Consider the following 26,820-nt stretch of genomic DNA (forward strand, 5'->3'; position numbering starts at 1 on the left):
GTTTGCTTGTTAGCTGTTAACAGTGTAAGTGAGTATGTGTGATTCACTTACCATGCTGACTTATTTACTAGGGTATTTAGGCTTGATGTCAGGGAGTGACAGGGAAATTTAGGTTTAAGGAATGGGAAAGAAACCTTACATTTAGGAAGTGTGAGGAGGTTCTTAGGGTTTACGGAACAATCAAAAAATGTTGGTTTATTTAGCAGTTGAGGATTATGAGGGCTAGGCAGTAATCAGTTAATTTTGGTTTAGGGAGCAGGAAGAGAGTACAGTGGTTAGGCAGTTACTGGGGAATTTAGCTTTAAATGGTATGAGGGGAGTTTTAGGGTTAGAGTCGGGGTCTAAAATGGCTCTGTAGTTCAGTAGGATAAGGTTGTAGCAGGGGTATGTAGGCTGGGAAGACTGAGGTGATTAGATGTATGGTAGATGGGATTTTAGGTTATTCAATAGGTTTTAATTGTTTTCACTGGGTTGGGAATAGAAGAAATATTTGTTGATATAAGGGTTTTATTTTAATGATATAAATCATAGATACGTGTATATGTTTATATGTATGTGTGTTTGTGTGTGTGTGCGTGTGTGTGTGTTTGTATATATATATATATATATATATATATATATATATATATATATATATATATATATATATATATGGGTCTACTTTGTTTCATTGAATCTCATTTCAGTTTCACTGAATTTCATTTCACCCCGAACACATCGCTCAAAAGCACAAATTATTGCAAACTCATTTTACTGAATCTCATTTCACTGAACTGAACTTAGTATATATGGCACTGTGTAGAGTTCTGTAAGGCAAGCAAAGGTATATGCCCTTTCCGCACTGTAGTGCAATTCTGGAGTTAGTATATATAGTTGGGGGGGCGCAGCCACCCACATGGGGGGTATGGGGGGTGTAGCCTCCACCTTGTTTGTTTTATATTGTATTTTACCAAAATCAGAAATTGATCAAACTCATCTACTCGATCAGCTACATATTGAAAAAAGAAGAAAAAATGTGTTTTTTGCATGAGGTCGAGCAAATTGTGGTGCAGTCCTGGAACTCTTTTATATATATATATATATATATATATATATATAAGTAATAGGGGAAGTGTGTGTGTGGGGGGGGGGGCACAGCCAACCTGCAAAAAATGCTGTTTTTTGTGTTAACTGATTGCACCTGGGAGAGTCCTGCAACCTTAAACTTTTGTTTTAAGACAACCTAAACTTTGTTGTGGTTGTGTGAACAATGAATCCTGGATAAAGCCAACTTTATGTACTGTGTACTTTGTTTGGAGTTGCAAAGCCAAGTGGAACATGATTTTGTTTTTCTTTTCATTTGTAAAATAAACCTTTTTTTTATATATGACCTGTCACCAGTGACTACTTGGTCATACACAATGGGGGTGAATGTAAGCAGTGTATCAGAGACTTGTTGGCTTTCAGTTCCTCATAGTAATTCTGCTGCCAGTTTAACTATTAATTCTGTACAGCACTGTGATTGCTGTGCTCCTAGCATAGTTAATTGTTGATGAAACCGTGGAAGAATTATTTGAAAAAAAAAGTGGAATCACTGGTGGGGAACTAATCAAAATCTGGTGCAACTACAGTAACAATTAGTTGTGCAGGCCAACACCATTCCCAACTCCAAGACTGTGCTACCTTTGATGAAACGTATGAGCGATAATAACCTTTAGTGCATGTTGGGAAATGTATGTGCTATGACACCACAGAGTACTACAACCCAGCAGATGGGGCAAAAATCCTGTCATCTTCTCTCACAGGAGGGACATTGAAATGTACACAAATGTCAAAGAAACTAAGTGCATAGACTATGAAATGCTTAAGACAGAATGTTATGCTCAGGACTGATATAACTCCCAAAGTAGAAAACATAACATTTTATAAGTGATCTTTTAAAGTGCACAGATGCATGATTTCAGACACACTCTTTAAACATCTGGTTTGAACTTAATAGCAACAGTAAAGCAAAAAGTTGCAAGGTTTTACAGTAGACACATTTAAATAGCTTTCTCCAACAATGTAAGAAATGGGTACTACAAACTAATTCCAAACACTGATAGTAACTTTAGTAGAATGTATATTAGTTAAGGGAACAACAGTTAAAACTGTTTTGCATGTTGATAAGTCTAAAACTGCATAAGAAATATATCATCTTTTGTGAAACAAAAAGAACCAATTAATGTCATAAATGTGAGGGGTATTAACCACATTGTTAAGACATATCTTACTAACTACAGATAGGATTGGGAAAACTGAAAAATTTGCTTTAGGCATAATAGTTCCTATGGCGTATGATAAATCTATAGCTTTATAATCCAAAAAAAAAAAAGCTACAGAATCTTAGAGAGCTTCTTAACATTGCTAAGCTAACCTGGCAAGCGGAAACCACACCATTTTAAAGTGTGAACAAATGTTATGTTAGCTTATAGGATAGATTAAAGCTGGTAATGTCCATAGTAAGAGAGTACATGCACAGAGTCCAGTTAATACAACAATGCATTTATAACAAGAAGATCTGACTTACAGAATTTAACCAAGAAGTTAAGGAACCAGTCCTAATACCTTCCACATAAAACAAATGTCTGGCCAAATGACAGGAGCCATTCAAGGTGACAAAGAGTAAATGCAGTTATTGATAACATTGCAGCCAAGAAAATAAAGGACAGAGCAGTATGACCTTGAAATGAAAAAAGAGATGCCACAGAAAATCTATCCTGTGCCATCCACTAAGGGCCAAGGGAAGGCTGCTTTGCACTAGATGAGTATTAAAGAAAGTCTGTGACTATTTTTATGACTATTGCTGGTCCTCCGAGAAGTCTCAGAAGATGAAAAATCTGTCAAGGTGCAATGCTCTTTTGAGGCAGATATATTTATTTAAAGAGCTAAAAAGGATCCTGTGTTCTGATCTTATGTTAATAACTCCTGATTTTACTGAAGAGATTAGCTTTTATACCAGTGCATCAAAGTTAGGATAGGGAGCAGCGTTTTCCCAAGACATTCAAAGTGTGACATATCCAGTGTGATGTATATATAAACTTCAGGTCATGACATTTTAACTGGTTAATAGAATTACATGCAAACAATTCAACCTTCAAGGCTTGACTACCTCCTTGTAATCTCTAAGAATATAGTCTGAGTACTAAAGAATTACATCTTATGAATTTTATTTTTATTTTATTTATTTATTTTACATTTGTTTACCAGGAGAGTCCGACTGGGCAGGTTGCCCATTTTCAGAGAAGGCTCTGGGAGAAAAACTCCACACAGTACAAAAATTAACACTACAGAAGCATATACACTCTGTTTTCTCACACAAATAGGGTCATAATTGCATGTGAACACATTCCTGGTCTCTGTGTTAGTCAAACTGTGAAGATACATTTCTTGAAAGACTGAAATGGCTGATACTGCTCAACGCATCATTTAAGTGGATTTACGTTCCACTTTATGTGACAAAGAGGATATAGAAAGGATCTTTCATTAGATTGTCAGAAACAAGAGGGACTCTCTATTTCACAAAGTTTGAAATATGAGGATAGTGGCAATGAACCATTCAGGATACTTATTTTTTGGAAGGGGCAAATAAAGTGTCATATGAAGTTCTGTTTTATTATGTCATAGTGTGTTATTCTATGTTAAATTATATTATTCAAGTCTGAGAGTAGGAAAAAATTGTTGTAATGCAGAACAGGTGTGTATGAGATGTCACATGCAGTTATGATTATGCTATATCATGTAATGGTGTTATCAGTGGTACACCAGGTAGCACACTCACCTTTGGTGCAGAAGGCTACAGGTTCTATTCCTACACCAAGTAGACCGATAACTGATACTGCAGTGTAGCATAAGGGGGGTGCTGCACTCCTGAGTATACCATGCTTCAGATAAGTTGTTAAACTGAGGCCCCATCTATTTGAGTTGGTGTTAGCTCAGGGGGATGTAAAAGATTCCCCAGTGCCTATTGAAAAGAGTAGAGGAAGTCCCCTTAATGTCTTGGCCAAGTTTTCCCTTGTAGTATAAATACTAACTCGGGTTTCCCTTGAAATGAGGCTACTAGGGTAGTGGGACTAATCTGGTCAACAAAAGATGATAAGTAAATATGCTATGTTACACTGAGAGTAAGGAAGGAACGTTCTGCTTCAGAACAGAGATAAGTGGAAACTGTGAGGCAGTGAAGTGCATGCAGGTTGGTAAAATGGCTGCTGGCATTAATAAAACGTGGTCTTATGTGATTATAATAGAAAAATAAAGGTGTAAATGACGTTATCCCTTGTGAGAATGTATAAAATTATTTAAATGGCTTGGCCAAATGTTCAGGTTATGTACATTTGTTCTATGCAATATTTACTTCCCTTATGGCAGACACAAGTTTGCATGTGGGAAAGGTATAACGTGGGAGGCAATGAGGGCCTCTTGGACACTCAAAAAAAAAACTGAATGTCTGATTATTTCTAGCCAATGTACATAAGCAGGTGTTCCTTATGGTGTGCTTCTTATTTTATCACAAGGATTAATGAAGATTCAGGATTTACGGATTACTGAGTTTCATGCTGATTGTCAGCCTGAGGAAGTTATTTTCATGTTTACCACAATGTACATCCCATGTCAAATACTTTCTGCTAGCATAACATAGACTCATCATTATAAACATGCTTGCAGTCTCTTCTGGTGTTTATATAACATGTTTAAGAAAAATGGACACGCAATTCATGTGCATATTCTTTATACAATACACGTGAGCAAACTGCTTCTTTTCTTTTTCAGGGTGAGCCTGGAGAACCAGGTAATAGAGTAAGTAATTACATTCCTTGAAAAAGTTGGGCTATCCCTATAAGTGCACATCTGTGGGGGGGGGGGTTGTTTGCATAAGCATGTGTGTGTGTGTGTGTGTGTGTGTGTGTGTATGCATGAGTGCTAGCGTGTGTGTATGTGTCTGTCTGTGCATGAGTGCTAGTGTGTGTGTGTGTGTATGTGTCTGTGCATGAGTGCTAGTGTGTGTGGTACGTGCAGTGTGTGGGCGTGTGCATGAGTGTGTGTGTGTGTGTGTGTGTCTGTGTGTGTGTCTGGGTCTTATGTGTGTTTGGGTGCAACTACATGAGAGAATGCGAACGCACATGTAAGTGTGTGTGTGTGTGTTTGTGTGAGAGAGAAAGAGATGTATTTATGATGTATTGCATATTCTTGTATAGTATAAATATGATCAGGATGCATGACAGTCAATTAGCATTAAAATTCTACATGATATGTGACAACTCTTTCTATATTAATGGAATTAGCTGGCTGCAAAGAAAGCAAAAACATAATGCAGTAGTGCTGACTCTCATATATGCTGATACTTACCTAAAGAACATATTTGTAATGATAGTCATGATGTTTTTACAGCAACCATTCAGTGTGTAGACAGTGGTAATTACCATGTTGTTTTCTTACTGCTATTTAATGCCTGCAGGCTGTTCTCATATGCATTGCATTATGTGAGTTGTAAATGATATGTGTAATGGCCACACCCACACAAACACTCACACACACACACACACACACACACACACACACACACACACACACACACACACACACACACATACACACACACAGACACCTTAAACAAGTTATGATGTTCGAGTGGTGAACAAATTAATTTCATTTCATCCATACAATGATTACTGGTCATTTTATGAAAGGAGAATAAAGTATTTCTTTTATCATTATTTATAACCATTTTATACTGACATACTGTTACATTTGCAGCTAGGAGTGCTCATAGATGTGCACATATATTTCCCGCTAATGAAAAATTTATGGATGGAATTTGTGATATCTGTTTAATTTTCTACCTGCTCTGCTTTAATAAAAATCAGTAAAGATGCTTGCATATATTAAGTCACTTTTGGGCTATCAACTCCACACTGTTCATTGACATTTGGGGAAACAGGAATTTGGCAAATCTGGCAATATCTTTTTGTCACCACCTCCAGCAACGAATTCCATTTTTCTTTAATTGACACTGGGGTGACCAATCCCCAAGTCCTAAATAATGAAACAGGGTACAGAAGTAGATATCAAATCTGCACAACTAATCTCAAATAGAGCAATCTTAGATTTTCTGTTATTTTCCTTCACTGTCCATATTATCTGCATTATTTCATTTGAGTCCTTGCTTGAGCTATCCCACAATCTAATATCCCTGTACATGCATACTTATAATCTAAAGTTGCAGGACCATATTCTGCATGGACATAAGCATGCAACATGCAGGCATTTCTGGAGAGATTTTTAGCTTGGTATGTGTTTGTATGCCTCAGCTAATGGCCACAATTTAACCATTTTAGTCACAGATTTTGCTCATGTTTTATGTGTAGCCCCAGCTCTAGCACATGACATTGTTTGCTTAGGCCTGGGATTATGATTCTGCCAGTGGGCATAATGTATATATTTGGAACAAATTTACCAATACTTGCAAGATTTGTGAAGACAGACCTTAAGAAGATCATGTGAACAATTTAGTCTGAAAGGATTCATTGGTACAAGAGTTCTGGATATGCATTTCTAGTGATAACATTTCATTTTATGCTTGATAACTCAAATCTCAAAATCTTGACATTTTAATAGCCATGTCTTCACTTTACCTCACATACACAATAGTCATTGATTTCCTGATGCATGCAAAATTATTTCTAGATTATCCTACCCAAGCATAACATTGCACTGTATCTGTGAAACTACCATTTTTGCAACAAACCTGTACAGTACATGACTCATGACAGGAGAGACATGAGAATAATCAAGTTGTCTCCCCTAACATATTTCTGAAATTTATTAACATTTAGCATTAGTGGCTCATCAGGTAGGACATTCATCTTTGATGCTGAGAGGATAGCAAGGTTATGAGTTCGGGTAGCCACACTAGCTGCTTGGATTCATTTTTCAGTAATGCAGTTGAACATGAAGGGAGGGGTGCTACAATTCTGAGGTGCCATCATCTGAACTTAATGAGAATCTGGATCCCCACCCAACTCACAAAGATTCATTTAATTGAAAGTAATCTTAAATGAAACAATATGTTTGAAATAACTTTCTGCTAAATCCTAACACATACATTATTTTTGTGGGGGGTAAGCCATATAACCCTCCACCCAATGCAGATTGCTTAGCCCTCATACTATCTTGCTTCTAATAAAAACTTCTAGTATTTCTATACCTTGGGGGACAGGTAACATCCTGACCCTTGCAACCCCTGTTCATGAATATGCACTTTGGCTATTTATATATTTTTGGACTACTGAGCATCACAAAACTGTCAAACATTTCTTTCTATCCACTAAAACTGGAGTCCTTTTTCCTTGAGATGTTGATAATTCAAGCCAATGTTAAAAATTAATTGGCACAGATTCAAAGAAGAGTAACGCATTTATTTTAAAATGGAAAACACACTTAAAAAAGGCACAACTTCATGTCCAAACATTAAGAAGCAGAGAAAAGAAAACCAGGTTGAAATACAAATGAAAGGTGGTAAAATAAAAGTTTTTACAAACTGGTTCAAATGACATAAAGGAAGGCTGAATACAAATCAAATTCCAACCTTCTGCATGTGACATTTTTATTTTTAGTACAAAGTAATGTACATCTCTGAAGGAAGCACTTGAAATCCTTCTGAATACATTACATTTTCTATTCTGAAATATATTTCAGTTTATAGTTTTACCTCTGTACTGTCCGTGCTGCTCATCTTTCCTTCCAGTTTCCAACATTACTGGTAAAGTGGATTTAGAGATGTTTGCAATAGGCTAGTGTAATATATCCTCATGAAGTTTGTGCCCCCTTCTTATAGGTCCAGAGGAGATTACTCGGCTAATGGCTGAACAGCCCTTACAAGCTTGGCCATTTTTACCAGTATTTTACTCAATTTTTGATCTCTAATGACTAGAGGATGGCTTAGTTTCATACCTACGCCTTTGAATATTTTACAGACGGCCCCTGTCCATAAAGAAAGTGAGTGAATTTACAATTCCACATCCATTGATCCAAACTGTGTTTGAAGAGGGTCAGGGAACCTCTCTGTTTTTCATGAATAGGAAGCTTGCTTTAGAGAAGGAGTAATCTCCAAGACACATATCTGTCTCTCCAGCATGTTTTGCTCATGTCACATCCATGTTTAGATCCTTAAATTTAGTGGTCCTCGTGAAGTTTATCTTGTGAATGTATAACAGCTCCATCGGGGCTGGATTTGACAGTGCCTTGTAAGATAGGCTCAGATCCTCCCTTAATAGCTGGTAGGAGACAGAGTAAAGGGATATTGCTTTTAGCTGATCTACACAGGCTTTTGTGTAGCCTTGTCATCTTCCATTATTTCCACAAACCCCTGCTATGACTAAAGACATTTGATGCAAAAATTATTTTATTCATGTAATTCCACCAGAGTCTCTCGTTTTTAAATTTATGCTTTGTTTCAGCCAGTTGGCAATATCCCACATTTAGTTTTGTCAGGTGACCTGATTTATTTGTCAAATTATTCTATTTTTCCACTTAACTACTCTTTTTTTCCATCTCTCAGTAAAAAAGGTACAAAATAACATTGTACCAGAGTATCTTATCTAGACACACACATTTCTTGCCATTTTACCATATTTGTAGTTTCTTGACTACCTCTTTCATATTTTCTCTCACTGCTGATAGATGACATTTACCACTTCACATTTCATGACATTTACCACTTCACATTTCTTCTATCAAGGTGCATATCAATGCCACTAAAACAAATGCAAACCAACATATGTAGACTATTGGTTTTAAGACAAAATATTAACATAATAAAGCCTTCTTTGGTCTTCCACCTAACATAAAATCTCTTCTTTTTGTTGAGTTAATTTTATTGGCCTTCGGGTATAATAAACTTACTCTCTCTATATAATTAAATATCAACTTTAAAACTATCTTTGCTAACTACATATTCATTAAAGAGGAAATAAACAGCGCATATGGTCCAAACTTCAACTTATTTCATAGGTTCATAGGAGTTTACTAGGCTAATGGCATAGGGCCTCTACAAGCCTAGCTGTGTAAAAATGCTGTGTACCCTAATTGACCATAATTAGATGGTTACTGTTAGCAGAGCAATTCTATGATCAACACTGACTACCCTTGTGCATGAGGGACATAGGTGCCACCCCCGGGATGAGTTTACGGGAACCCATCCAGTTATCAAGGTTATACTTAAACAGGGCATTGAGGAGCTCTGCTTCACATGATATGGGAGTTTATTCCAGAGGAGAAGCAATCTCTGGGAGATGCATCTGTCTCTCCAACATGTTTTGTTAATGTCACAGGCTAGGATGAGATGCCTGGAATGAGTGACTCTTGTCCTGTTTGATATGTGGATGTGCAGCATTTCCATTATGGCAGGGTCAGAGACTGGTCTGTAGGCCAAGCATAGCTCACCTCTCAGCAGCCTGTATGATGCATAGTACAGTGACAGGGCTTTCATTCTTTTCATGTAAGTATTTTTTGACCATTTTGTGACCATTAGTCAACTCTCTTATTTCTTCTCCATTTAAAGACCTAAAAAATCTGCTTATTCCCTAATGAACTTATCCCCTTAATCATCTGTTCCTTTTCATATCCTTGGCATTTTTTATTATTAATCAATAGGCCTCAGTGTCTGAATCCCTGAGTAAACAGTTCATAAACTTGTTTAATAGCACACCTCGTTAGTCATAATAATCACATTATGTGCATAAGATAAAAAAATGTTATTTTGTGATGTTTCCTGACTGCCTAGTCACTTGCTTTCCTAACAACCTTGTATCCTGGAAAGTTGCAATAAACCTAACATACATGAGCTTAATACACACCCCCTGTTTTAATTCAATTTGCAGTCTTTTTCTATTATTGGGAGTGAGATTCAGAATCTGGACATTTTTTTACAGTCTGTTTTGCTTTCCACAGCACTTTTCTTGCAAGTGTGAAAGATTTAGATTTAATAATGTTGTAGCTGGAACATCAACCTTGAAGTCTACTGTCTTGCCACTAACATTTATTTTATGTACCCCAGATAACAGTAAACACATAACTGATACTCTTCTCTTGTAGCCCCTTTTCTAGTCTTCTATCTCTGGCAGGTATAAGTCCGAAATGAATTCCGTCTCTAACAAGTAATTCCTTCCACACTTCAATTTGCTTCTGCTCATCTTTGCCTCACCCTAATTCAACATCAGAGAATGTGTGCATGTATACATAACAAGCTCTTTTTTGTTGATATTTCCAGTACTTGGTGGTCTCCTTTCTCCCATCTCTTTACTGTATTTATGGAGTTAAGTACCAACTGCAGAAGATTCACTTATGTTGATTCCATATTTTCTGATGCCCTAATACCATTCAAAAACTTCATCCCAAATTCTATCTCTGAATTTCAAACTGCTGCGACCTAGTGAATGTACTTTCAGTTATCCTGCCCCAGCCTTTTGAATTACGTGTGGTCACTGTGGTATAGCACTGGAGTCCAACAGCAGGCTTTTTCAGGCCTTGTCCTCTGTGAACTCCAAAAGCACTAGTGGCCATCCATTCATTAATGCCATTAGCATAATATAGAGCAAAACCAATCTGTTACTAACAGGCTGTGTCTGAAAATACCTCAGATGCATGTAGAACAAAATCAACCTTCTAACAATAGGGTAGGTGTGAATGTGCTTTAGATCACATGTAACTTGAATTCTTGTATCATTTAATTGTGTTAAAAATAGAATCCTGCCTAGTGTTGTCAGTCAAAACGTTATTTGATGCAACAGGGATTTAAAGTGCTGGACTGCTTAGGAAATATGCATGATAGTGACCGGGTGTAATTAAGTTGTCTAATATTTGCAAGTAATTGTGATTACCAGTAGCATTATTAATTGGCATTATTTTGTGCATTCTATAAATTACTGATTCATGTTACTGATTCATGTTATATACCAAAAGGGATCCCGAGGAAAGCCTGGCCCACCAGGAGACAAAGGAGAACCAGGAGAAACAGTAAGTCATTATAAATAGTATGAACTGCAATAACTGCTTAGTGTCAGCATTTATCTGTGTTTGTGCAAAACTATGTACTTACTTTTAAATATCTGTTTGGGAATCTCTAGCCATTGAACCTTTCCAAACACCAAAGAGTGTCCTCTGTTTCTTTTCCTACACTAGTGAGCACCCTACTAGTCCTATGGAGGTTCTTTCTGTCTTGGGGAGATCAGTATGTGCTTCCAGACTGGCTGCACATGACAAGGATGGAGATGGAGCCCCTCATAATATTTATTTATTTATTTGTTTATTGACATTTGTTAACCAGGTTAGCCCAGCTGGGCTAGAAGCCCATTTTCAGTGGAGACCCGAGGAGAAAAGCTCCAGTTACAAAAATAATGTACAGTATTATACAGATTTATACTCCGAGATAATATGATTATCAACAGCTCCAGTTACAAAAATAATGTACAGTATTATACAGATTTATACTCCGAGATAATATGATTATCAACAGCTCCAGTTACAAAAATAATGTACAGTATTATACAGATTTATACTCCAAGATAATATAATTACCAATACAGGTAAACAATGAAGGAACAATGAAGAGAGAAGAAAAAAAAACTAAATGGAAAAATAGGCAGTAGCATTAGATATAAATAGCAAAGTCAGATTGAAATGATTGAGCTATAAATGTTTAGAGATTATAATTTCTGGATAAATACCAGTAGATTGCAAAGTGGAGAAAGTTGAGACTAAAGAAGTGGATATATGAAGAGTATGAATGTAAAAAAGGATGAGGAATTGGGTAGGGTCCTGACAGGTGGAGCTTGAGCTCTTTTTTGAAGTGTAATGGGTTGGTAATGGATCGTATGTTTAATGGGAGTGTTTTCCAAGCCTGGGCTACAGAACATTTATAGAGTAATTTCCCCATAGTTTTCTTTGGTTTGTAGATATCCAGGAGCTGCTGGTTGGAGGTGTGGAGGGTCCTAGAGGCTGTGTAGTTGGATATCAGGGAGGAGAGACCTGGGCAGGAAGAAGGTTTATAAAGTACAGAGTGTATTATTTGGAATTGTGATTGAAGGAGTAGTTGGGGGAGTTTAAGCTATTAGAGGGAGCTGAGTGCAAGGCAATGGTGAGAGTTGTAAGGGGAGCTGGTGATAAAAATTGCAGTTTTGTGATAAGTTTTGTTGTAGTTTGGACAGGGTTGTGGACTGAGTGTTAGTTAGGATAGGGATGGCATAAAGAAGGGAGGGGAGGGGAGGAGAAGTGCATGTGCCAGGGACAGTCTAGCATTGGAAGTAAGAAGTTTTCTGTTATGATAAAGCAGGCTGAGTTTCTGGTGTGTTTTTTTTTATACAATGGAGTATATGTTGGTTGAATTTAAGTTCATCATCAATGATGGCACCTAGAAGTTTAGTGTGAGGTTCAGGTTGTATGATGGTGTTATTAAAGGATGTGATGAGAAATGTAGACTTATGATGGGAGCATGAATGAAGGAAAAAGAGCAGAAGTTTGGTTTTCCTAGGGTTTAGGATAAGATGATTTTCTGGAAGCCACTTTCCAATGGATAGAAAGGCATCATGAGTTTGGGTATGGATTTCAGAGATATTGCAAGCAATAGAGATGAGGGTTGAGTTATCAGCGTATTGGATTAGGGCTGATTTTTTGCAGGATGTGTACAGTTCATTAGTAAAAATGTTAAACAGAAGGGGGCCCAGGATAGAACCCTGTGGAACACCTGCTGTGGCTGGAATGGAGGGAAAGTAGGATGACAGCCATCTGACCGATTATAGCATATCGGAGAGGTAGCTGGAGAACCAGGATAGGGAAGTAGGAGATAGGTTGAGCATGGATAGCTTGGATAGGATGATAGGATAGGATGGGAGACTGTGTTAAAAGCTTTGGAGAGGTCAAGGAAAAGGCAGGATATGAGTTGGCTATTGTCACAGGCCTCAGCAATGGTATGAGTAAAACAAGGAGTGCAGTAGATGTGCTATGGTTTGGCCTAAAACCATGTTGGGTGGAAGTAAGCAGGTTTTGTTGTAGGAGATAGTTAAGAAGCTGTGAGTGGATGCATTTTTCAAGTATTTTGGATAGAGGGGATAGGATGGCAATGGGTCTGTAGTTGGATGGGTCAGTTGAGTTTCAACTGATGCTGAATGTTCTGTATGCCAGTATAGCAACTGACAGGCCAACCTTGATTTCTAGGAAAAAATAAATTCTTCATAGTATGTGTGCTTTCAAAATGTTCTGCAAACATATGAGGCACAATTTGAGTCAGTTTATGTCTAGACAGTACCAGTCAATGCGTACAAGGACAGAATGCTACTTGTCTAGACAGTACCAGTCAATCACCACAAGGACAGAATATTACTTGTCCAGACAGTACCAGTCAATGAGCACAAGGACAGAATGCTACTTGTCTAAACAGTACTGATTACTGACAACAATGTCAGAATACTGCTTCTCATGACCACAAGGTCAAAATTCTGCTTCACAGCCTTTTGCATGTAGCACCAGCATCTTTACTACTTGATTGCACAGTATTAAAGCAGGCTGGGTCGTTTAAGCTGCAGACAGAACATTTGTACAATGTACAGCAAATATTTATAATGTTGCCATTATTAATATGTGCTGTACATATATTAATGGATCTACTTTAAAACAGCAAATTACCATACACTTGGCCAACAGGAAATAATAAACAAACTGAAGCAAATAAAACCCACACAAGTGGGGGGGCTTCACCTCCACAGCCACCCCCCCAACCAAATATACCAACTCCAAGATTGTACTACAGTGGAGAAAGTGGCAAAGTTCACTATCTTGGCCAACTGTCTCCTTTTACGGTGAAAACTTATGATGATGTGAACGTTCAGTAATATAAACTTTCATGGTTTTCATCTCACTGTTTGCTGTCGACATTATGATAATTCACTGTTTTAAAGGGGCTTCATATTAATATTTGTTGCCATTATTAATATATGTATAGCATATATTAATAACGGCAAGCTTTTGTTAAGTATGCTAGTTCATTATGGTGTTTTCTGACAATTTTTATTTAAACTTTTTAAAGGCATAACAAACAATTACAGTGTTGTAGAATCATACCTATACTATAGTTCCCTAGATCAGTATCTGGATTCCACATTTCATCATTTGCCTTCAAACACTGCAGACTGCTTCTCACCTTGTCTATGTGTGAAGACCCTAGTTTCATAGGTTCATAGGTAGTTACTTGGTACTTGGCCAAGGAGACCAGTGAGGAGCCTAGTCCATATTCTCAATTGTCTAAAAGCACTGTCTGGTTAAGTGACTTACAACTGGTTGCACAGTAGGCAAATGAAGACGGGAAGAGTCAAACCTTTAAGAAAGGAAGCAGTTCATTAAGAAATCTTACTGCCAGGCAATGGGTCCATGAGGGGACTATAAGAAGGAAAGCATTTAATTTACATTGTTTGTCACGGAAAGTACTGATTGACCAGCTACATTAAATTGTAATGCACACACAAACACACAAATGCACGCACAGACACATGAGCGCGCATGCGCGCGCGCGCGCACACACACACACACACACACACACACACACACACACACACACACACACACACACACCACATATTCATTTGCACTTATGACCAAAATCTGTAGGAGTCCTATAATCGTGTTGTTAAATAAATCAAATAACAGTAGAATACTGTTTATATTGTCAGTAGCTATCATGTAAGCATCAGACTATGTACCCACAGAAATTTCCTCTTCGGCCTTTTCCTAAATGTGTATAGCATTATTTAAGCTGTATATTAAACTGCTTATTTGCAGTCAGTTACTATGAATATGCATTGTTCCCATCACAAGTGTGAAACCTGCCATCTTACATCAGTGAAAATGCAGCTTCACAAGCACAAAGCATTTTTGGAGAGAGAGTAAACATCCAGTCCTGTAGCCATAGTTTATGTCATCTACACCATAGTAAGGAAATTAACTTTATGGTTACTGAACTTTGGAATAAATCACACATCAAAATTTCAGAGATTGACTTATCTGGTTTTGAAGAACTGAGACTAATTCACACTATTACACAGATTTCTCAACTGTCCCAATTTGGAGCAGCGTTCCAGGCCTGTTTTATCCATAAACAAAATGCTCCTATTTTTGGAGATATGTCCTTATTTTCAGGTTTGATTCGCATGAGTTGTTGCTTTGGATTAGCAGGCTGGTTTGGAGAGTGTGTGTGACTGGAAATGAGGCAAACCAAGCCAGGTGCTTTTTAAGTAAGTCAAGTGCTGTTTGCAATGCCATAGTTCTTTGCTTTGCAGGTGCTTGCTTTTTGCATTTAAGTAAGTCAAGTGCTGTTTGCAATGCCATAGTTCTTTGCTTTACAGGTGCTTTTTGCATTTACTTTTAAGTAGTCAAGGTGTGTGTGTGTAAATGGGACAAGCTTTTTTGCAGTTAAGTAACTGTGCTTTGCTTTGGAAACAAGTGTGTGTTAAGAGAAATGTTTTTTCTTCCGGTCCAGCAGTAAGCTGGAAATGAGACAAGCCAAGCCAGGTGCTCTTTAAGTAAGTCAAGTGCTGTTTGCAATGCCGTAGTACTTTGCTTTACAGGTGCTTGCTTTTTGCATTTAAGTAAGTCAAGTGCTGATTCCAATGCTGTAGTTGTTTGCTTTACAGGTGCTTGCTTTCTGCATTTAAGTAAGTCAACTCAAGTGCTGTTTGCAATGCTGTTGTTCTTTTTCAGGTATGTTTTGCATTTACTTTTAAGTAGTCAAAGAGAGTGTATGTGTAAATGGGACAAGCTTTTTTGCAGTTATGCAATGCTATAGTTCTTTGCTTTAATTGTGTGTGTGTGTGTTTGTGTGTGTGTGTGTGTGTGTGTGTGTGTGTGTGTGTGTGTGTGTATGTGTGTGTGTGTGTGTGTGTGTGTGTGTGTGTGTGTGTGTGTGTAAGTAAAATGCCCCCGTTATGGGGAGCTGGTTGTTAGGGTTACCGAGGCTCAAACCCTGTACCTTAGGTACAGGGGCAAGAGCCTGAATTCCCTAACCATACCACATTTGTGGTTCAAGGAGTTAAGACCATAGCTCTTAACTGTCCAAAGTTTCACAGCATATATGGAATGTTTGGCTCATACTTTTGGTCTGTGTTTCCCTTAAAATTTGTGGTTTTCTGGCATAATTAATGAGAACTGAATTCACTAAATAATTATAGCTGTTTAAGTTTCAGTCTTCATATCTTTCAGGAAACATGACACCGAAACATTTTATTCTAGCAACGTTTTAAAATTATACAAGCAATGTTTAAAATGTGTCTCACTCCCTGGTTTTGTGCCATTGCCCCCCCCCCCCCCATACATTTTGGCTTTTTCCAGATTTCTTGTACTGCAAATTTCTTCAAGGGAAGAGAAGGTTAGAGCTGCTTATGTCAAATCTGTCAAGTCTGTTTGCATTGTTAGTAACACAACAGGTAGTATACTTGCTTTTGATGCAGAAGGCTGTGGATTCTACTTCCACATTATGTAGACAAACTGCTGATACTGTGTTGTGCTTTTAAAGGGGGTGGATGCTGCAGGCCTGAGAATGTCCTCTTTGGCGGAGATACCGAGCAACTATGAATCTGTTATCAGTTTGCCATCCATTCCCTATTGCAATATTATTAGTTTATCATTTTGTTTAATGTAACATAGGCAATTACCTCAAGGGCAATGGGTATTTTATTTGTAGATGAAACAATAAAATATAAAGTTGTTTGCTATCAGAAACCTCTTCATTAGTTACAGATCTCTTTAATGTGGAATTATTTAGATGACTTTTACTTCTGTAGAGACTGTGCATATTTACTGATACTGGTGGATTGTAGAAGTTTGAGTAGACTTTTATGATGGGAATGTTCTGAATTGGGCAGTTTTGTTATTATTGATTCATGATTTTGTTTCCTTGCTTACTAGAAAAGTGTTCTAAACAATAAATTTAAAACATGCTCTAACAAGTGTGCTGTATTTATACATGGTCTATATTAGATTCTTGAAGTTACTGAACTTCGAATACGATATGGTCGACACCATATCATCGAAGTCCAGTAACATCAAATACCTAATAAAAAAATTAAAAGAAGACAGGAAACACAACTACTTGCTGTAAGCAGGGGGCAAGCCCCCCAGCACCCCCCCTACTTAAATATACCAACTCCGAGATCGCGCTACAGTGTAGGAAAGGGAAATTTTCCCTTTCTGCACTGTAGTGCTTTAAAGTACGATCTCGGAGTTGGTATATTTAAGTAGCAGGGGGTGTGGGTGTGCAGGGAGCATTGCCCCCCTGCTGTAACCCGTCAGGGTACATTTCCTTTCTGTTTTTTTTTTTTTTTTTAATTTTGAAGTTACAAAACTTCGATCATATGGTGTCGACCATATGGTATTTGAAGTTCCGCAGCTTCAATTTTGTAATATAGACCCATTATACAAGGAATATAATTTAATACAGCCAAGAAGGTGTATTAAAGAACACATGTATGTTTCATGTGCAAGAAGACTATGATTTGAAAACAGCCCAAAGGTAATCTTTATTTGCCACTGGCCAGATGCATTTTCTTTGAATGTGGGTTTCAATGCTGTTTCAATGAATGTGAGTTTTGAGGGCAGAGAAGATTTAATGCCAAGTCTATTGTCATTGTGAGCTGTATTGCTTTGTTTAGCAAATGTCTATTAGTGTTTGTGATATAAAATGCAAAATAAAAGTTTTAAATCAAATCCAAGTAATCATTGTAGAATTAAAGCATTATGCACATTACAGTGTTTATGGTAAATGGGGCCGAAATAGCCAAGTAATGGGGAATTGGAATGGCTGCAGGGGGATTCTGGGGTCATATTTTGGTTGCCTGTTTTTCAGTTTGCATTTGAAACTTGGTATCCCACAATTCCATTTGAGTGGGTAGGGTTACATAATTATGTATGCAAATTGTATGTTAATCAGCGTACAGATTTATACCTATTTTTCATGGGCCTTTGTCCAGATTTTTGTTTTTTCCAGGTTGAGAGATATGCAGAGGGCTTGCTGTCTGCAAAAAGAAAAGAAGGAATGTGTTGTTTTTTCTATTTTGAATGTACAAATGATATTATATGTGTTTGAGGAAATCCAGCTGATATTTTGTCATTAAGTGATAGTCAAGAAGTCAACATTTCCAAGTGAAAAGAAGCCAGTATGATTGGCCTTTTTCAGTACAAGATCACAGTACAGTGGCGATTTGGGAATATATCCATTTGACGCTGTATTGTGATCTTGGAGTTGGTGTATATAATTTGCAGGGAGAGTGGAAGGCAGGAGTGCTTGCCCCCCTGCAAAAAAAAATTGATTTTTTTTTTATCTTTGTGATTTGAAGGATTGTGTACTTGAATCTTTGTAATCTGAAAAAGTTCTGAGTGTATGACAGCCATTCAAAGTTTTGATACTTGGAGCATCTATCATAGACGTGCATGTTAAAACAAAGGGGTAGCTGCCTCAGGCATAAACTGTTTGGGGGTGTAATTGTCATATGCAGATAGAAAGTGACACATCTATGGAAATTATTCTCTTTACTTTTTGGTTATCAAGGAAATGGATTCTAACTCTATCCTCCTTCAGTAATTTGTCTGTGTTGGTTATGCTGAGAGTGCATTATTCCATGTTTTAGGACTGCCATAGGCAACACACTGGGTAGAGATAATGGTGCCTTATGAGTTCTACTGATTCCTTAATGGAAGCTACTACTATGGCCCAAACTAAGCCTGTCATAAAATAATTTGGATTTACTGACACTGATCATAAAATACTTAATTGTTTTATCCTGATGCACTAAGATATGAGTTCTGAAGCAAAGGCACACTTCATCCTTAGATTAACATCCTGTTAACAGGTAATGATGATGGGAAACTAAAATTAATTGTCATTGTTAGGCTTTTGGAAGATACATTTTAACTACATCAATACAACTATATTTTGATCCTCTGTGCTTTCAGGGCAAACCTGGCCTACTTGGACCAATAGGACTTGATGGAGCTCCTGGCTTGCCTGGGCAGAAAGGAGACAAGGTCAGTGATGTCACCTTTATCTTGTCATTATATTCTTTTGGGGTAAGTTAAATTAGGGTACTGCTTCAAATTTAGTAGTGTTGTTTTTATGCTTATTTTCTGAGCAAGTTACTTAATATGCTTGTGTTTTACCTACAAGCAAGATAAATGTCTTATTTTGCTGCTGTGGCATTGAAGATTTTTTTCAGTTTACATTCTTCTGAGCTGTAATACAGAATTGGAATTGATTAGACATGATAAGGCCTGGCTATGTCTAATTATGGTGGCTGCCAGAAAGCAATTACTAGAAAATGGAAATCAAAATCTAAACCAACTAAATTAGAAGTAGTGAATATAGTAACAAGAGATAAAACAACTGGAACTGAGATCTTTAGAAAAGGGTAGGAGCAAACTGCATAGGAAAAAAATTGTAATTGTGGGAACAATACATACAGGGAAAGAATGAGGTTTAAAAGAAGGCAGGACATAAAAGAGCTATGTAATGTTTGAAAATGATTGGGTAGATTATAAGTGATGCATAACGTTTGCAAATGGGAGTGTGTCAGTATGGTTTGTGATGTAAAATGCTTGCAACTAGGATTGTGCCGGTGTGGTTTGTTTTCATTTATATAAACGTATGATTGCTTATGTTGTAAGTGATGGTTTAATAAAGATGATTCTTGTTTAAAAAAGGGAGCAGTAATTGAATAATGTATGTAATGTTGCTTAGGTTATATGCTATGTAGCAATATATGTGAAGTATAATGTTTGTTAATTTTCACTTATTAATACAGTTTGATTACTTTTGTAAAAATGTAAATTTGCCTATGTTACAAGTGATAATTTAATAAAGGTATTTAAAAAAAATTACATTCATTCCTTAAGTGGAATTGCATTCTTAGTCGTTAAAAAGGTTTTGAACTTTAGAAATAGCGCCCATATCCCATTATCATTGAAACTATAGACAAATTTTCCAACGTTGGGTGTCAGATCAGCAAGAGTTATATATTATTTCAAATATCATAGCCAGCTGTTAGTTTAAGAAGCAGAGGTCCATAACCCAAGTTATGTAATTTATTTATTTATATCTGTTGACCAGGATATCCAACTGGGCAAAAATCCCCTTTCAGTGGAGGCCCTGGGGAAAGCTCCATGCAAAATTTATTACAAAATTTTACAACAATGCAAATACACTTAAAACAAATTTAGAAGTATAACTATGGTATTTGCATTTGAAGTGGGGAGGTGTGACATATACCAAGAATGCGAGGATTACATTAGAAGTACAGAGGCATAAGTTAAAATATTATTTATACATGACTGATTGCAGTAATGAGATTCATCCAAGTTCAGCAGAGGTCACAGAGCATGATATAGAATAATGTAAAGTAAACTGGATGGAGGTAAAACTTGTTTTTTACAACAACAAGTGAAAGTAGAAATTAAGAGAAAGAGATCTGGTAGTAGATTAAGGTGTCTTATACAACAGGAGAGTTTAATGTTAAATGTCCATGGCCATGGTTGGAGCAGGAGCAGAGCCACTTATCATTTTTTAAAACTTGGTAGTTTATCTAACACTTTTAGATTGGTGAAGGGTGGAATTCGAAAGCTTTAAGACAAATAGCTGGAATATAACGAATCTCCAAAGCTGTTGTTGGTTTACTTGCTATCAGGAAAGTTTTTTTGCTTGATTTTAGATCTCTGTTACTGGAGTAAAATTGGAGAGTATTTTGAAGTACTATGCATTTGTTGGGCTTGTAGATTAGTTTATGAGCTGTGGTCAGTTAATAAATATTAGATTATGGGGTAGATTGAGCTAGTTTAGATTTTTTGCAGCTATACAGTGGTGGTTCCTTTGTGGTGATTTTGTGGCAAATTTAGCAATTTTGTTGTAACATGCTACAAGTTTTTGATAATCTGTTTTGTTTAGATTGGTAAGAATGGGTGATACATAAAATAAAGTTGGGAGCAGCTAAGTGCTGGATTGTCTGGTTGGGTCAGTAAGATATGCCTTGACCCTGTAGAGTGATCCTAATTTCATTTGTGTCCTTTTGGGTTTATATTAGAATCTCAAAGATTTAATGTTTTGAATCACTAAAGATCAAACTTTTGTGATTGAAACAGTAAATCATCAAAATTCTAATAAAGGCTGAAAAAAAAACAAGTAAAGGGTTTTATGTAGGTGGGCAAGACCCCTCCACCCCCACACCCCCTGCTACTTAAATATACCAACTCCGAGATCACACTTTAACGGAGTATGGTGCGGAAAGGGAAGATTTCCCTTTTCTACACTGTAGTGCAATCTCTGAGTTGGTATATTTAAATAGCGGGGGGTGTGGGGTGCAGGGGGGCTTGCTCCCCTGCCTACACTCATCAGTTTTTTTTTTGTTTTCAATTTTTTTTATAGACTTTCGATTGTTTAATGGTTCAGTGCATAAAGTTCGATCTTTATGCATTCAATCCATTAAACAGTCGAGATTATAATATAGACCCATCTTTTTAATAGCTTGTGACCCATGTTTGTCAAATTTTAGTTTTTTATCAATTAGTATGCCTAGACTTTTTGTTTGTGAGAACATTTCTGTTTTGGTGTTTAAGAAGTAGATATGAAAAGAAGCTTTATATTCAGCATATTTTTTAGGAATAAAAAGCATTTGTTTGGTTTTATTTGGATTTAGTAAATCTGAGTCAGTTAGCCAAGACTCAATTGCTGTGAAAGAGAGTTGGGTTGTTTCTTGGAGTTTAGTAAGAGATTGTGCTGAGAAGATGAGTGTGGAGTCATCAGCATATTGTATGATAGTGGCAAGGTTGGATGCTGTATAACTTATTTGTAAAGATATTGCATAACAGTTGTCCAAACTGTGATAGGGAAAAAAGGAGAAAGTTCCTGTTACTGTTGCTTGTTGACTGTCAGCTGGGTAGCTATGGGGACCAGGGCAGTGATGATTAGTTTAGATCTAGGGTAGATAGCTGTGTGAGTAGTTTTTGATGTGAGATGGTGTCAAATGCTTTGGACAAGTCTTTGAAGAGGGAATAGACTAATTTGCCTTTGTTTCTATGCTGGTTGATGGTATTGGAGAAACTGAGGAGGGCAGTGCTATGGTTGGGTCGAAAGCCATGTTGACTGATGGATATTAGATTATGACTGGAGAGGTGGTTTATGAGTTGAGTGTGCATACATTTTTCTATTGTTTTTGATAGGGGTGATAGGATAGCTATGCATTGGGGAACTGCCTTTGCATATAGGTACAATGTATGACCTTTTCCATATAGTAGGGTTGTAGTTTTCAGTTATGGAGTGGTTAATATTGATACTGGGTAAGCAAGAGCATCTGCTACTAGTTTTAGGTATTTGGTAGATACATTTTCTGCTGCTAGGGAACTGGTTTTAGTTTACAGAATAATGTTTATGGTTGATGTTTGGACAGTTTAAAAAAAGTTGCATGTGTTTTTGCATGAAGGGATAGAGGTGCAAAGAGGAGTTTTTTGTTTGACTAAAGTTAAAACAGAGTCTGTTAAGTGCTTATTAGACTGCATTGATATGCTGTCAATATTATTTGTTAGTTTTGAAGTTGTGGTGGTGGTTTGACTGGGTTGGAGAACATTTTTGATAGACGTCCAAAATTGTCCAGGGTTGCTTTTGCTTTCCTGATGAATGTTAGAGTAATAAGATTGTTTGTCTCTTTAGATCAGTTTGTTTGATAAGTTTCTAAGTTGTCTACATTTTTGTTGAGATTCTTGTGATTTATTTGAATGCCATTGCTTCCATGCATTTTTTTCTTTCTTTGAGTAGCTGTCTTCTGTCCTTAGTTAACCAGGGTGCTGGTGTCAGTTTTACTCCTTTGGATCTAACTGGGACCATGTCATTGAGTTCAGAAAATAAGGTATTATTAACGTGGGTGACAGCATAATCTAGGGGATAGGGTCTTTAGCATATTCCAGTTGTAGAGTTTTAGTGAGAAGATGAAGCTTTCTTTGTTAAAGTTTTTGAGAGTGCAGATTTGTTTGTATGTTATCGTCCTATGTATGGTGAAGGATTGTCTCAGCAGGTAGGTGGAGAGATGGTCGCTAATGTTATCAGGGGGCAACCTGAGATGTTTACTGTTGAAGTTTTATTTATTAAAATCCAATCTAGTATGGACTGTCTGTGGGTTTTAGACAGTTCAGGTATTTGTTTGTATTAATTGGGAAAAGCCAAATATGTTTAAAGAGTTATTGGGGAGTTTCTGAGTTACAGGCTTTGCAATCAGTATTGAGGTTACCCATGATAATGGTTTCCTGGTGAATGACTGTGATAACCACTGCAGGATTTCTTCAACTGTTGATATGTTATTACGTGGAGGAATATAAAGGCCTACCAAGGTTACAGACTTTTTTGAGTTAAGTAAAAGTTTTGGGATTATGGCTTCAATGTTGTTAAATTTTGGAATAATAAGAGTATGGAGGGTGACATTGATATTAGTTTTATAAATGATGGCCATCCCTACTCCTTGTTTAGTCTTTTTGTCATTTTTGTAGATATTGTAGCCTAGGGTAAGATTTTTTTTGTATTTTATTTCAGGGTTATGCCAGATTTTAGTACTAATAGCTATGTTAGGGGAGTATTGTGCTTGGCAGGCATGGAATTGATGTTTTTTATTTACTATGCTTCTGAGGTTCATATTTAGTAGTTGTAGATTGGATCCTTTAGGGAGCAAAAGTGAAGGGAGAGGGGTGTTTTTTTGTAGGGGGATAGGTGCATCTTGTTGTATATACTGCTGGGGCCAGATCTAGGATGAATATCATTGCTAAGTTTTAGGTGAGTTATTAGCTGTAATAGGAAGTTATCCTGTTTGGTTTATATTCACTTTGTACTATTAGCTTAGGGGGTGATGTTTGTTTGGCTATACACTTAAATGAGGGATGATCTATGTAGGTAGCTGAGTGTACTTCTGGGAATATATAGGCAGATTTGGATTTGTGCCGTTAGTTGTGGGATAGTGTTTGGCAGCTGAAAAGGTTCATTAATTAACTGAGTGTAACATGATGTTATTTGGGATAGAAGTAAGAGGAATGGGAGTGGTGGGAGATGAAAGGTGAGAGGTGAGAATTTTCTGATGTGAAGGAAAAGTGTTATAAATGGAGAGTTGAGGATGAGAAGTGAAAAAGGCTGGTGGAAAAGGCAAGCTACGGATGTGAGGGGTATGCTGTTTATATGTTGAATACGTTTACAATTGGAAATTGTGGGTGATTTAGTAGGGGTGTGTGGTTATGTGGGATATGATGTGCAGCAAAGGAGATGTTGGTTCAAAGTATACTTTGTATGGAAAGAGATCATGGTGGAAATAAAAAGAGGTTGGGTTGGGGGTGGGGGTTCTAGATGTGGGAGGTATAGATAGTGGGAGGGATAGCAGAAAGAAGTTGTATGCTAATGTTTGAAAGACTTTTGTATGTAGTGTATTTAGTTGAAAAATGTGGATGCAGTGGGGTGACTGGGAATTGGGAGTAGAGTAAGGGAGTGGAGTGAGCCCAAAAATAGTGAGTACAAATGGAACATGTTGCACCAAGTTGAAGGATTATTTGAACAGAAAAATAATCAATGAGCTGAAACTAGTTGTGCCAGTTCTGCATAGCAAATAGGTCAGCAGTTGAGGTAATCTGTTGTAAAGAATACAATTTGCTACATACACAAACAAACGTAGTTTGTGTGGCAAAGGAATTAGAAGTTTGCACCAAGCAAATGTAATATATCTAATATATACAGTGGAAGCTCTCTTTATTTGCAAAAGGGGCTTCATTAGGTGAAGATGAAGTAGCTGCACTGTAGTTAGTAGCTCGCAGTCTTTGACATATGGCTTCTGTACAGAAAGATAAATCCCTGACTATGACCCAGATGACATGAGTTCTGTACTAATGGAACTGGGTTAGCCAGGATAGGAAGTGAGTGGCTGGGGGGGTGGCCTTATAGCTGTCTATCACGTCTAAAGGAGGTCTGCCGTAACAATGATTAGTTAGAAACCAGGAAAACAAGCTTTGTACTCTAAAGCTGGTGAAGATAGCTCTCCCTTGTATGTCTGGGACAAGGTATACAGAGATATTAGAGTGCAATTATACTTAATAGAAAAAATCTGTAGCTTCTCAAGTTAGTCAGAGCGTTGAGCATAAAACTGGAAGCAGTAGCAGCAGCAGGTGCTGAGATAGGGCAAGAATTGTTGGGGATACCTGCCTTCCACTTTGGGTCCTTTGAGCACCTGCTAGGTCAGATGGGTCTGTTGATGCAGTGGGGCCACAAAAGGCTGATGGTCCTCAAATGATAGAGAATGAACAGGCTAAGGTTACTGGGGGGGGGGGGGTGTTGATGGTCAGCAAATAGACAAGCAAAAGGCATGAAATAAATTATTGTCACATACAGTCATCAAATAATCTCTCTTCATCATCTTTGCATTCCATATAGTTTTTGGGTGTCCTACCCTTATGCCTTCCCAACTACTATGGAACATTTTATTAAAAGGTAAGATTGCCATGGGTCATTGTCTTTAGGTCTTTTATGTTGTTGTCCATTTTGAGTAAGCAGACATCGGTTTCATTTTTAACAAGGTTCATAAGATGTTGCTTTTCTTTCTCTTAGACACTTCTTAGAGCACCAAAAGCACAGAGTGGTTTATATCCTTCAGCACCATTGCATCTGTGGTGGAGGCAACAATGTTTCCAGCCATAGCGTTATCTGAAAATTTTATTACTCATAAAAATCAGTTGCTTTTACATTCAAAAAAAAAAGATGCCAAAGATAAAGATACCAGGAAGCCCTGGTGTATTCCACTGGGCATATGTGCTGATTCTGAAATTATTCTCCACTCCTCCCTATTCAGTAATATTTTAATTGTACAACAGCTTTATATAGCTCTTTAAAAGGCTTATTCATTAATCCTACTTTTAGGATTGTGTTAAATGTTTTGGTAGATGTAAGTATGCATGGATTTTAAACAGACATTTATCTATGGCAGTGGCTACTCCTTATAGAATGCTAACAAGCTTAGAAAGCAGGATCTCCCCTTAATGAACCTATACTTACCTTGATCTAGGAATTAAAGAACTTATATCTCATTCCTTGATAGATCCATGATCAGCTATTTCATTGCTTTACAAATTATGTATATTAAACTGATGAGTCTATAATTATCTGGATTCATAATTCATAGGTTAGTACTAAGCTAACTGCCCTTGCGAGCCATTTTAAGCCTAGCCAATTATCCCTTATGAGACTCAAACCCTGCACCTGGTGTTTGCAAGGCAAACACCTTAACCATTAGGCCATTGAAAGTGTAATTAGCTTACCTTTCCATGAACAGGGAGCATGTTTTTCATTTGTCTTCCTTCATGAGGTAAGTTAAGTACCAGGATATGTAAGCAACATCTACAGCAATATCAAATAAAGACACCTATTGTAGTAATAAGAGCAACAGGCGTAATAAAAATGAATTTTCAAATGGACTTAAATATATTATCAGGAAGGAGGAGGCAATTTTTGTAACTGGCTTTGCTTTGCAGTTTACTTTTCATATTTTGCCAATTCTTTTTAAATCTGTGTTTTGTTTAACTTGCATTTGTTTGCTGAAAGTTATTTAATAGGGTAGTTTTATTTTTTCTTTTGTAAATTTTGTTAATAATGTAGCTCCAAAAAGTATTTTAAGCCATTAACATGATGTAGAGGGACAAAAGTCTAACTTTAGCGCAGACAACCCAGGTTCAGTTAGTAGCCTGACAGTCTGAGGCACTGGCAGG

At 37.1% G+C, this 26,820-nt stretch overlaps 1 protein-coding gene across 1 annotated transcript in view; it reads left to right on the forward strand.

The window, feature by feature from the left end:
* Nucleotides 1-26,820, forward strand: part of LOC122815075 — a 3,014,144-nt gene that overhangs the window by 608,893 nt on the left and 2,378,431 nt on the right. The window contains exons 33-35 of the mRNA XM_044087319.1: nt 4,789-4,815; nt 10,978-11,031; nt 19,009-19,080. Of these exons, the coding sequence (XP_043943254.1) occupies nt 4,789-4,815; nt 10,978-11,031; nt 19,009-19,080 (153 nt within the window). The remainder of the gene's footprint in view (nt 1-4,788; nt 4,816-10,977; nt 11,032-19,008; nt 19,081-26,820) is intronic.

This window comes from Protopterus annectens, chromosome 11.part0 (genome assembly GCF_019279795.1).
Source record: "Protopterus annectens isolate FY-2018-M chromosome 11.part0, PAN1.0, whole genome shotgun sequence".
Taxonomy (NCBI): Eukaryota; Metazoa; Chordata; order Ceratodontiformes; family Protopteridae; genus Protopterus; species Protopterus annectens.